Source organism: Sinohyriopsis cumingii, chromosome 4 (genome assembly GCF_028554795.1).
Source record: "Sinohyriopsis cumingii isolate HCF-2022 chromosome 4, ASM2855479v2, whole genome shotgun sequence".
In the NCBI taxonomy this organism is placed as follows: domain Eukaryota; kingdom Metazoa; phylum Mollusca; class Bivalvia; order Unionida; family Unionidae; genus Sinohyriopsis; species Sinohyriopsis cumingii.
Window position 1 is genome coordinate 38,884,512 of NC_142964.1, and position 14,083 is coordinate 38,898,594.

General features: G+C 36.5%; 1 protein-coding gene across 2 annotated transcripts in view; it reads right to left on the reverse strand.

Annotated features, from left to right (window-relative positions):
• The window catches only part of LOC149800957 (m7GpppN-mRNA hydrolase NUDT17-like), a 41,254-nt gene that overhangs the window by 4,092 nt on the left and 23,079 nt on the right, over nucleotides 1-14,083 (reverse strand). For both annotated transcript variants that reach the window (XM_089955034.1, XM_089955033.1), the window contains exons 4-6: nucleotides 12,144-12,169; nucleotides 3,849-3,950; nucleotides 416-663 (exon numbers count right to left, since the gene is read on the reverse strand). In XM_089955034.1, coding sequence (XP_089811160.1) covers nucleotides 416-663; nucleotides 3,849-3,950; nucleotides 12,144-12,169 — 376 coding nt within the window. The remainder of the gene's footprint in view (nucleotides 1-415; nucleotides 664-3,848; nucleotides 3,951-12,143; nucleotides 12,170-14,083) is intronic.

The following is a 14,083-nucleotide window of genomic DNA, read 5'->3' on the forward strand; positions in this document are numbered from 1 at the left end:
TGGACCAATCACACAAATGTACTGACCACATAAACTGGACCAATCACACAAAGTGCACCAACCACACAAACTGGACTGATCACACAAACTGGTCAAACCACATGAACTGGACCAATCACACAAATGTACTGACCACATAAACTGGACCAATCACACAAACTGGACTGACCACACAAACTGGACCAATAATGCAAACTGGACCAACCACACAAACTGAACTGACCACACAAACTGCACCAACCACACAAACTGGACCAATCACACAAACTGGACCAACAACACAAACTGGACTGATCATACAACATGGACCAACCACATAAACTGGACTGACCACACAACAGTTTTTATGCACTATTCATGTACTTGACACCAGCCTCCATTTCTGAAATTCAATTCAACCTGCAAGAGGACTTACCATATACTTTGACCTTTAAGTCCATCTAAATCGAGATCAGACCTTGGCTTTCTTCCTTCTTTCACAGACACTATTGCCTCAATATGCTCCTTGTGAAACAGGGCACATGCTCCTACTTCCTCTGGATCCATTTTGATATTTGACCTGAGCCAAGCTGAGTCATGACCTGGGGTCATGACTCCATATAAATAGGTCACAATGTGGTGCCTTATGGGCTGACCTAGCGACAGCTTTGGTGGATACACAGACTGAAAATATAATAATGCATCCTATTAAAGCCTGTGTATAATAGAAACCCACTATGACTGACACAGACCAAATCTGCCATCACATAATGTGTATAATAGAGACCCACTATGACTGATATAGACCAAATCTCCCATCACATAATGTGCCTGCAAATCTGGATCACTGCTGTTCATTATACTTCTCTCATTCAACCAGACTCTCAAATTGCTCCACAAGACCTTTGCCATGTGAGCATCTCATAAAATGCTTCACTAATTGCTCTTGGCGATAAATGTTGCTTCAGCCACACCTTGCATAAGTGAAACTACAAAGATATTTCTCACCATCTCAAACACATTTAAACATACTTCCTGTGATGGTCCAAGCTAAAACTCTGCCGTGAGCTTAAAAGGATATCATTATCTTAATATTTACACAGTCACTGATACAGGAGGTTATCTTCAATTTCAAATAATATGTTATAAATTGTGCAAAAGATAACTGAATCAAAGGTCCCTGGAATTTGGATATAAATAATATTTCCAATCTAATATTGACATAAAGAGAAGTGATAAATACACAGTGATAAAATTACAAGAATATGAATGGAAACAAAATGTCCAACAGCCTACACCAGAATCTGTTGAAACAAAATGTGCCAGTAGTTGAAGGCCAATTCTTTGCACTTGAAATCCAAATTAAACAAACAGTATGTTATGTGATGGCATATCTGTGTCTATGCTATAAAATATCTGGGTGCATGTAATACACATAAATAGTAATATTAATACTTCATTCCGAGTTGGCAGAAAGAATGAGGTATCAATGATATGACTTTACTTTCATGCTTTGTTCCAATTTGGCAGAAAGAACAATGCTGATATGACTTGGGGATCTACCTTCATGCTTTGTTCCAAGTTGGCAGAAAGAGCGAGGCTGATCAGGGATATGATGAGGCTGTCAGACTGTAAGCACTCACTGAAAAAGTTCTTTCATGTAAATTGGAGTAAGACACTAATGCAGTTTTGTATTTAAAATATATACTTGTGTTTATAAATCAACTGCAAAAAAAAAATAATAATTGATCTGACTTAACATAATGCACCTGCAGATCAGGGTCCATGATGTTTGTTCTACTGATTACTCCTAACAAACCACACAAACCCAGATCTACCAGAGTATCATGCCACAGCAGATCTGGGTCTATACAGTTTGCAGTTGGTCTCATCTTATAAGCAAATTACATATGGTATAACATAAACTTCTTCTATGTTTTATAAATATTTTTTAGCTTTTAAGTGCAAATTAAATTAAAAAAGAATTGGGATCTGTCCAAGTTTAATCAGTGTATCTCAAAATAAATTAGTCCAGATGTAAGAGATAACACCTAAATAGTCCTAAACTTGGTGTGTGATGCAGAAATACAACCAAAACAACCATTTAAGACCAATAAGGTACATAATAACAACAAATATGGCAAATAATAACAAACATGACATCTATTTGTATATCTCTATTAACAATCATACCATACTGAAAATTTGTGCCAATCTTTATTATTTGGCAAATATTTGCCCACACAGATTAAAACATTCGGCACAATTTTTTTAATTTTAGTGCGATTTTTACAGCAATATGTCCTAGACAAAATCTTTTCTTCCAATTAGGACAAACTAGACATCTTAAGAAGTCTTCCAATTAGGACAAACTAGACATCATAAGAAGTCTTCCAATTAGGACAAACTAGACATCATAAGAAGTCTTCCAATTAGGACAAACTAGACATCATAAGAAGTCTTCCAATTAGGACAAACTAGACATCATAAGAAGTCTTCCAATTAGGACAAACTAGACATCATAAGAAGTCTTCCAATTAGGACAAACTAGACATCATAAGAAGTCTTCCAATTAGGACAAACTAGACATCATAAGAAGTCTTCCAATTAGGACAAACTAGACATCATAAGAAGTCTTCCAATTAGGACAAACTAGACATCATAAGAAGTCTTCTGGTAAAATCTATACGTCAATACATCTTTCCATTTAGCAGGAGTACTTATAAAACAAGATTTTCAATATGGCTGCCAAACTGGATGTCAGATCAGCGCCATTTTCATTTAGGACCCACTAGGCATCACAAGAAGTCTTTTGATAAAACCTTGTGTACATATCCATCTCTCTAGAAGGATAAGCAATGACAAGATTTTCAAAACGGCCAGCACTGGGGCCATAATGGATATCATATCAGTACCATTTTCAATTACTGCCGACCAGACACCAGGTGAAGTCTCTTAGTTAAATCCTGTGTTGATATGGTCATCTCTACAATAGCAAATACAGATTTTTAAGTGGCCATATTGGCTATTTGAGATAAACCATTTTCATTTTGGAATAAACAAGACATAACAGGATGTCTTCTGGTGAAAATCCCATGGTGATATGACTTTCCATTCAGGATGAATGGCAATCTACAAAACTGTGATATAAGATCAGCACCATTTTCATTTAAAATCAACTAGTTATCATAACACTGCTGAGCATCGAAAGCATCTCAAATTTTCATAATCGACAAGATTTTCAACTCAGCCACTGTGGCAGCCATACTGGATGTAAGATCCGCACCATTTTCATTTAGGATAAACCAGAAACCGTTAAAAGACATTTGGTGCAAACCTCATGCCAATATGACCATCTGTTCAAAAGAATTAGTGACAAGATTTTCAATATGTTCATTCTGGAAGTGATGCTGGATGTCTGCAGGGTGCCATTTTCATTTAGGACAAATTAGATAACATAAGCAGTCTTTTGGTGAAAACCATACATCAATATAACCAATGATTTGAGTATCGATAAAAAGATGCAGCACTATATTCATTTAGGTCCAACGAGACCTTGAGATGAATGTGCTTGTAAAGTTTCATGGCAATCCTCTAAGTAATGTGGGAGGTGTAACGATAATAAACTTTGCTGTGGATGGATGACAGACAACAGGCCATCACATAAGCTCTTCTTGTCTGTGAGCAAATGGGCTTAAATACTGGTACCCAAATAATGGATGCTAGTCTACAGTACACTTTTGAAAAGTGGGTATTGCTTATCATTAGAAAAGATTCTGTGAATGACAATTTGGCAATTTTTGTACAAGTTGGCAAAACAGACTTATGAAGCATGGGTTTATTGTGTGGGAATCATCGCAATTACTTACCTCCCATAGGGCTAAAACTCGGAGCTCACCCCCTTCAATGTCTGATGAAGAGATCTTTACTCCTGTTTCTTCATACAGCTCCCTCAAACCAGCATCAAAAAACTGAAATTGGTTAATAAAAACAGTGATCTGCCATGGCTAATAAGGTGCAATGGAACCATTTCAGCTTCATATTAGCTCTACTGTTCCCCCCTACACCCACCTTGACCTCCTACACCACAATTCCCAACTACAAGTTGTTTCAAGATCGTTTTGAAGATTCTAATGCAAGATCCAGACCATGACTGATGGGACTTGAGAACACCAGTATACTTCAAATGAATAGAATCATGAAAGATAAACAAAAAGCTTCTAATGTATCCTGACAACAAGGGGGCAAACTCAAGCTGGGATTAAAACCCAGTGAAAACACAGGTCCTTATAATGTAGTGTAAAGTCTCATGGCAAATGTTAATTTCTTTTTATTTATGATTTCCTTCAAAAGTTATCCTGCTGAAATAAACTTTGCCACAGACGGTAAGGGATGGGATGGGATAAGACAAACTGAGATCGGAATTTACCTCCCTTCATATATATGCCTAAGCATGACAAGAAACTGCTTGTCCAAAAACAATTGCCAAGGCAGCCATTTTGGAGGCTAGATCAATATCATTTTAACATGGAAACAATTATATAGACCTTTTCATTATGGTTTTAAATGGCTTGGATATATTCATATCACATGACCTTCCATCAGTACAGTACTAGAGAAACTGTATCAGTAGACATTTCCTGTAAATACCCAATATTTGCACAAGTATCTAAAAGTCCATTAATTTGAAACAACATTTGGTGAATTTAGGACACAAGTTTTACTGCTTTTATAATATGGATCTTTTCCTGTATACCATATATCCTTGCTTGTAAGTCAGGTCCAACTATAAACAATATAGATCCCAATCTGCCATCAGATAATGTTCCAGCAGATCAGGGTCCATGTTGTTTGTTCTACTGATTACTCCTAAATACATAATGTGCCAGCAGATTCGGGTCTTTGTATTTCAACCCAACTTATAGTACAGAAGGTAATTTCATATGATTATTTTGTTGTTATCATCAGGCAGTAATTCATGGGCTGACATTTCCTATTTACAGTTGCCCAGACATCCATTAGACCATCAGACCATGCATTGGTTTAAAGTTTTCTTTTACTGAATCTATCATCAGAACAAATGCACCATCCAAACAGAACTGGAGATAGTATGGGTTAACAGAGAGGGCATACAATTCACCCACTCTGCAGGCCAAAGCCAAGTCTATAAAATGACACATTGGTAGCTTCAGTGATCTTTCCGACAAGTGCTAGAACTCAGAAGAGTTGAACAATGCCAAAACCTAAAATATCTTCCATTGGAGGAACAAGGTGAGTAACCAGAGCCAATTCAGATAAAAAAAATTGGCCATTAAGTCTGTCAAAGCCTCCATCATGAGATCAGAAAGTGTCTGTAGTTATGGAGTGGTAACCGCTGATCAAAATATCCAGACACCTAAAAATAATTATTACTTTTCTGTCATGATAATTCATGTAGCACTTAAAAATTTTCCAAATATTGTCTGGAAAATTACTAAATTTATTGTCATGATAATCCCAGCAAGTACAGTGTCTAGATAGGCCAGTACAGTGTCTAGGTAGGCAAGTACAATGTCTAGGTAGTCAAGTACATTGTCTAGGTAGGCTAGTGCAATGTCTAGGTAGGCAAGTACAGCTTCTAGGTAGAATTGTACAACTTCTAGGTAGGCAAGTACAGTGTCTAGGTAGGCGAAGTATAATGTCTAGGTAGACAAGTACATTGTCTAGGTAGGCCAGTACAATGTCTAGGTAGACAAGTACATTGTCTAGGTAGGCAAGTACAGTATCTAGGTAGGCAAGTACAGTGTCTAGGTGGGCAAGTACAAAGAGGTTGCATTATATCCTTCCTTGCCAGTAAAGAACACTTTCATGCTAATCTTCCAGTGCTCTGTTACAAATGAAGGATACAGGGGTGTATTTCTAGCATTTATCTTTTCATTTGTAAATCTATGGCAGCCTGTTCATTGTGTTCATGTACTGCCATCAGTAATAAGTCTCGCTAGAAACTACAAATATGACCCATTGCTAATACTGATATTGTTTTATAATGTAAAGATTGTCTTTGTCAACAGGATGATAAGTCTCGCTAGAAACTACAAATATGACCCATTGCTAATACTGATATTGTTTTATAATGTAAAGATTGTCTTTGTCAACAGGATGTCTCACCAAAATAAGATACATTTATTCGTATTATCTTACATCTGAAAATTTGATAGATAATCATATTTTCCTTCCAATATGAAAGAAGTGATCTCAACATGCAAGCTCCTAATAAGGATATCATTGCCCTATATATGTAATCACACCAACTCACACAGACTGATTCAGGAATTGCAAAATACAATGTACTTGATGATAGGCATGAAAACCAAACCAGTTAAATCTAAAATGAGATTATCAAGGGGAAATATGCCACTGAATAAAACTGCAACTACAAGAACTTGTGAACCTCGTGTATCAAAGATTTTGAGAGCTTAATAAAAAAAATATAAACCCAGATTAGTTTACATGAAAAAAGGGAAAAACAAAGCTAACAACCCACAGACATATTTACTTTATATTATACAAGTTAATACACTTCAGTTAGATGAGTAATTGATGTACATGACTGCTTTGTCTCCCTTTGTATGCTCTCCAGTGATAATATAAAAGAACCCAGCAATCATGTCAGCTCCATGCAATCAAAGCAATTTTATGGCCAAATAATTATCAATCATAAGTACGTGAGTACAGGTAACACCTTCTTTAATTTACATTCTGTTCCTAATTGAATTTTTATAATTTTTTGCCAGCTTTAAAAAAACTCGCTTGGTTTTTTCAAAAGTTATTATACATTTTGAAATTATGGTGTCTGGAATATTGGAGGGTATGACTATTTGGATAAAATATGGTACATGTTAATTTCACCCATCAAAGATCAGGAGGAGCAAGTTAGCCAGCTGTGAAACTGAACTTCATAAGGGGATAATGTTGCTGTTCCTGCACCAGCCAATAAAGACATGCAACTTTCATCAATACACCTTCAAAGTTGCGGGCTTCAAGCTCATGCAATTCTCTCTATTCCTTAAGTGATGAACTTCTGTGAAAGGATTTCCTGACATGCGCCAGGCATGCAGGATGAACTTGTCCAAACAGAGATAGAAAACCTGTGATTGCAGCTGCCTGAGCAGGTAGGCATAGCCAGGATTTTCCTAAGAACTTCTACTGCTAAATAAAGCAAATCATTTCCGACCCAGGATCTGTCATATCAGCAAGAAGCAATCTTTGCTAATTTGCATGTCTAATCCCTTATCTTCCGAATTACTCTTGGAATCATAATAGGCAGAGGTAAAGCATGTCCATGAATTCCTTCCCAACAGACCAAAAGAAATCTTTGAATCTGGAAATGACAAAGGTGAGCTACTTTTGTTCAAATGTTACAAAGAGATCTATCAATGGATGACCCTAAATGGTGCAGACCCAATTAAAGACCGAAAGGTGTAGAGACCTGTCAATCTTTGGCCTCTTTTTGATAATGATTTTGCTAGGCCAATGAGCCCATTTGGGATATGCCTTATCTGGTTAGTGAAGTGGTACCAAGAGCACAAGTGCATAAAGTTAAAGTTGCAGAGAAGGACAAGGCTGCTGAGTTGGAGCCGATACAGCACTGCATTGCACTGACAGAGTAGTGGCAAAAACTTCCTTGCAGAAATCCACTCTACGCTGGAAATTTACTCACAGAGCTTTACTATCTGTACAAAGCACTCAGGAAGCAAGTAAATTAGATTGTTTTTCTTTTATTTTTGTTGGTTTTAGCAGCAATTTTAACAGATTATCACCTATATCATGCCAAGAAAATGTGAGCAAAGTGGGTCCCCCATAACACAACACATATAATAGTATGGTCAACTTGTCTGAGGCCGAACTCATCATAATAACTAACCTCAGCGGTTATGGATGGACAGCTGGTCTGCTGGAGAGGCTGGTCAGTAACTGGGATGGCAGCAGATGGCAAGGATGGCTTGTGCAATTAATGGCAAAATCAGAAGAGATTGGGATAAAACCTCATGCGACCAGACTTATGGGCACTTGAGCAGGGAAAGGGGTCTTCTGCCCTTTACACTGCCAAAATGTCAGAGAAAACTCTCATAAAGTCAAATTCTGTCATAGATGTCACAGAAATTCAAGAAGAGTCAAGAGATTATGTCCCCCAACACTAGCATATGTGACATCATCTTCTGCATCAGGATCTCATCTCAAGCAGTGAATGGGAAGGTGGTAGTACTGTTGCATTCAATATATTCAATTTTACCAGTTCTGGCTGCTCTGAGGTGACAGTCAATGACAATCAGATCTGAGGAATCTATGTCTGAGGAGGGGTCATCATGGAATCCCTCACTATACTGGCTACCAATTCCATGTTCGGGTGCAAGCTCAATATGTCCTTGTTTGACGGTCTCAACTATGTTTCTGTCTGCCTTTTGCTGTGTAAAACATGAACCAAATTTTCTATGATCATTTAGAGCACTCATGCATACATTAGTCAATGTACATATTGTCAGCAATAAAGACAAAAGATGCCAAAAAATACCAGTGAAAGAACATAAATAAGGCTACCAATACCGGAAGTAATGCTAATATCACTTTATTATACTGACATTACAGGCAGATGGTTGAAAATTAAATCAAAATTGAACAGATTTTGGGAGGAATGTTACAACAGTATTGCAATAACTGACAGTAATGCTGTGGAAGCTTAAACTAAAAAAAGAACATCTGGTATGCATGAAGCCACATGGGGTTAGTGACAAGGGGAGGTAATTATAATAGTATCCTGGAAGAGTTAATTCCCAGAAATGCTACTTTTATCATATATGGGGGCGCTCACCAGTTATTATGTTCTTTAGAGAGAGTGACATTTCTAAGGTGAATTTGTTTGCATATTAAACATGCACAATGGAGAGAATGTTGGCATACCTCTACACTACATTATTGTAATGTTGATGATATTTCTTTGGATATTGTGCTTTTGGAATTTGTACATGATCTAAGCACACTGCTAACTAAAATGACTGCTCCCTTGTGCTAAAAAATCAGCCTGAATTAGTCTAAAGTACACTATCCAAAGCAGCTATTAAAATAAGGAAAATGAATTTTGCCAGACTAGACAATACCAGCTTCTGAAAGTACAATGAATGAATTACCAAATATAAAAAATGTAAAAAAAAGTTATTGGCTCTTTTTTATACAATTTACCTCTGCAGTTCAGGAAGTGAAAATGACCAAGTTGAGCTAGCACTTTTATGAAAGGTGCAAATCTTGAGTAAAGCCAAGCCATATATTCTATAACCCATATTACACCCATCAGTCATACACCAAAATAAAGGGAATTAAAGGCTCTTTGATCTATATCTAAGATATACATGTCAAAAGGTCTGAACAATATCATTTTCACTCTGAACCAAACAGATGTCATCAGAAGTCTTTTAGTGAGCACCCAATGTCTGTAACCATCTGCTCAAAAAAAGTAACTATAGCAAGATTTTCAAGATGGCTATCACAGAGGTCTGATTGCCACCATTTTCATTTAGGATCAAATGCATATCATCAGAAACCTTTAAGTGAAAAACCTCAAGCTGATATGACTATCTGCTGAGATGAAATTGAGATAAGACCACATCAATACATCCTACTGTTCAAGAATAGTGATAAGATTTTCAAGATGGCAGCCATGGCAACCATAATTGATGTCGGAGCAGCACCATTTTGCTTAGGACAAACTAGACATATCAAAATAAGCCTTTTAGTAAAATGTCCATGTCACTTCTGAGAATGCCTTAGAGTTGCCTGGGTTGCAAAGCTGGCCATTAATCTCTTCGATTTTTGCCAACTGGGGAAGGACAGTGTCTCTACCTCCTCCCCAAACCAATGCCTTGATTTTAAAATCTTGTGTAGTGGTAGGGAGTGGAGGGAATTCTGAAATGGCCAGCACCGGCTAATTTTCCTTGATGGTAGCTTGAAAGCTGAATTCAGTCCACTCCACAGCTGGATTGGAATATGGTAGATTGTTGGCATCTCATCACTCTCACTTTGCACTGGGTCCAGTTCAGCTCCTAGCTCTACATAAGTCAGGCTGGGTGGCATCGACAACTCCAGCCAGTCATAATTGGCAAAGTCAATGGCTCTCCACTGAGAGCAGACAGAGAGTAATCTAAGCATAAATATGAAGCGTCACTAAATTACTTTTGCTTTTACGGGCTCCAAGACGAATAGAGTAAAGGAAAAAGGTCAAAGTCACTCAAATTCAAAAAGACCTTGTACAGGTCAACGATAGTAAGGTGGGATGAAGTCTTAAAAGATAAAGTCCCAACAAGTGACAAAATCACTCAAAACTCTGCAGAAATTGTAATATAATACATACAACCTGCAGTAAGCAGATCAATAAGCCCACAAAATAAATCCAAAAGGAACAATGGATGGCCTCCTGGAACACAGAAACAGATGAACTGTCAGAGGATAACTGTACGACATGTGCACTGTACAGCAGACAGGCTAAAAACTAGCAACACCTAGTGGTACAAAGAGCAGGTAATAAGCAAGAGTTACTGCCCTTTGTTTATTTAAAATACCAATATTCCTAACATAACATGATTGGGAACATATTTGATGGAGAAAATAACTGACTTAAAGGCAAAAACTTAACGAAGAATGCATAAATGAGGTACATGTACAAAAGTTAGCCTTATCCCACTTTCTCAATATGTAGGTGCCATGAAAATAAACTCCAAACTGTTGAAGAAGTATAAGTATAAGCTTTTATATGCATGGATGCTAATGCCAACATTTGGGATAGTACAAGAGCTTTCCTCTTTGCAAAGATGAGCTAAAAGTTTCTAGGAACAAAAAATTATGTCACCATGACTTATATTTGCCATGGTGTGTATTACCTTCCAAGATAAACACATCCATAAAGTTTCATGACTACAGAAAAGTTGGTACAGAAAACAGTGTCAGAAATGCAGAGCTAAACAAGAAAACGTAAAGATGAATATATCCTTCTGGTTTTATAATTGCACAACAGTGTCTAAAGCACAAGAATACACCATTCAAGTTTCATTACTGTAAAATTCTCTCAAAGAAACAAAGCTTATATGGAAACTTTACATAATCATCAGAGCATAAGTAGGTCACTGTCATCTTCTTTGCTTGAAATGAGTAGTACCCTCCAAGATGAATACACCAATCAAGTTTAGTGACTGTACACTCTACAGTGTCTGTGAAACTCAGTTGCAGGCCGATGCCAACAACATTTGGAAAGTTACCCACCATCTCACTGGCATAATAAAATCTTTAACAAAAACTTCAACAAAAATATGGGAATTATCTTAATGCAATAAATTATAAATTTGGAAAATCAAGTTACGTTATACTTACCGTACATACTAGCTTTTAACTGCCAACTGCACAGACTACGATCTAACATTGTATAATGCACTGGCAGAACTGGATATATGCACTTAGTTAACAGTAATCAGAAGAACAAACAATAACACAGACCCCGATTTGCCAGTGCATTATGCAACAAGAGATCATGGTCTAAGTTGTTTGCAGTTGGACCAGACTTTTACCCAAGTGTATATATGGTACTACCATATTATCTTTCACATTTCATCAGAATGAAGTAAGCTGTACAACTGCTGGAATTTTTTAACCTTAATTATTTAGGACCAAAATACATAATAGAGATTTATGCTCATGATACATAAATGACCTGTCACAATGACCTAATTTTGGTGGAACAGTGTTGTGATCACCAGGAGTTATCTACAAAGCTGCACTACTGTAACCAATAATTCCCCATAAAACTGACCTAACCAATCAACAAATTTTAAAAAAACCAACAAAATAAGCATAGAGGTATCAAATAAAGTTCAAAATGGCCTACTTTGGGTGGGCTGGTTCTCTACTAAGACACCTCCAAATATAAGGCTTCTTTACCTAAAAAATGACCTCATCATAAATGTTATCCCACTCTGACAAGTGGTCAGACAAGGGAAACACTCTATATCCCTTCCAAATTAATTTCGGGGTATAAAAAGTAGGTCGGTAACAGGAACATAATTTGTACTTGTAACACCTGTTGATCCTGGTGATCAAGGAGAAACTGAAAACATTATCTGTATTATGTGCAAAGAATGACTCACTGTCTCATTTTCTTCTACGTGTCCACCTAAAAAAAAGGATAAAAATCAGTCTTGTTGTGTGTGTGTTAGGTGAGAATCATCGATAAACAAAACACCTCAATTATAATAAAAAAAGAGAAAATATTTTAATTAAAATTTCCTCTCAATGATACTTTCCCATTAGCTCAATTAAGAGAGAGAAAATCTACTATTTGTCAGAAAATATAATTTTAATGAAGTGAAAAAAAGGATATTTCTTCTGTCATATTTCAATTTAAAAAATGTATGTTCAAGAACTGAAAATTTTAGCTGCTCAACCCAGTTTTAAATATGTCTCAATGTTGTCAAACTAGGATTCTTCACTTGCACTGATTGTGCTAAGAGTAGTTCCTGTACATTCATAATTTAAAGGCATTTATATAAATAATAATTTTGTTGTTTGTAATTATAGTGAAACTTAACTCTGATAGTCCAGGGACCAACTATTTATTGAGGATGGCACCTATCTCTGTATGTAGGTTACCTCATATTTATGGTCAAATGGAAGCTAGATCTGTATGTAGGTACCTTATACTTATGGTCAAAAGGAAGCTAGATCTGTATGTAGGTATCTCATATTAAATTTTACGGTCAAATGGAAGCAGCTCTGTATGTGGGAACCATAAAATTGATTTATGGTCAAAAGAAAGCTAGATCTGTATGTAGGTACCTCATATTTATGGTCAAAAGAAAGCTAGATCTGTATGTAGTACCTCATATTTATGGTCAAATGGAAGCTAGATATGTATGTAGGTACTTCATACTTATGGTCAAATGGAAGCTAGATATGTACGTAGGTACCTCATACTTATGGTCAAAAGAAAGCTAGATATGTATGTAGGTACCTCATATTTATGGTCAAAAGAAAGCTAGATCTGTATGTAGTACCTCATATTTATGGTCAAATGGAAGCTAGATATGTATGTAGGTACCTCATACTTATAGTCAAAAGAAAGCTAGATCTGTATGTAGGTACCTCATACTTATGGTCAAATGGAAGCTAGATATGTATGTAGGTACTTCATACTTATGGTCAAATGGAAGCTAGATATGTACGTAGGTACCTCATACTTATGGTCAAAAGAAAGCTAGATATGTATGTAGGTACCTCATATTTATGGTCAAAATAAAGCTAGATCTGTATGTAGGTACCTCATACTTATGGTCAAATGGAAGCTAGATATGTATGTAGGTACTTCATACTTATGGTCAAAAGGAAGCTAGATCTGTATGTAGGTACCTCATACTTATGGTCAAATGAAAGCTAGATCTGTATGTAGGTACCTCATATTTAGGGTTAAATGGAAGCTAGATCTGTATGTAGGTACCTCATATTTATGGTCAAATGGAAGCTAGATCTGTATGTAGGTACCTCATACTTATGGTCAAATGGAAGCTAGATCTGTATGTATGTACCTCATATTTATGGTCAAAAGGAAGCTAGATCTGTATGTAGGTACCTCATACTTATGGTCAAATGGAAGCTAGATCTGTATGTATGTACCTCATATTTATGGTCAAAAGGAAGCTAGATCTGTATGTAGGTACCTCATATTTATGGTCAAAAGAAAGCTAGATCTGTATGTAGTACCTCATATTTATGGTCAAATGGAAGCTAGATATGTATGTAGGTACCTCATACTTATAGTCAAAAGAAAGCTAGATCTGTATGTAGGTACCTCATACTTATGGTCAAATGGAAGCTAGATATGTATGTAGGTACTTCATACTTATGGTCAAATGGAAGCTAGATATGTACGTAGGTACCTCATACTTATGGTCAAAAGAAAGCTAGATATGTATGTAGGTACCTCATATTTATGGTCAAAATAAAGCTAGATCTGTATGTAGGTACCTCATACTTATGGTCAAATGGAAGCTAGATATGTATGTAGGTACTTCATACTTATGGTCAAAAGGAA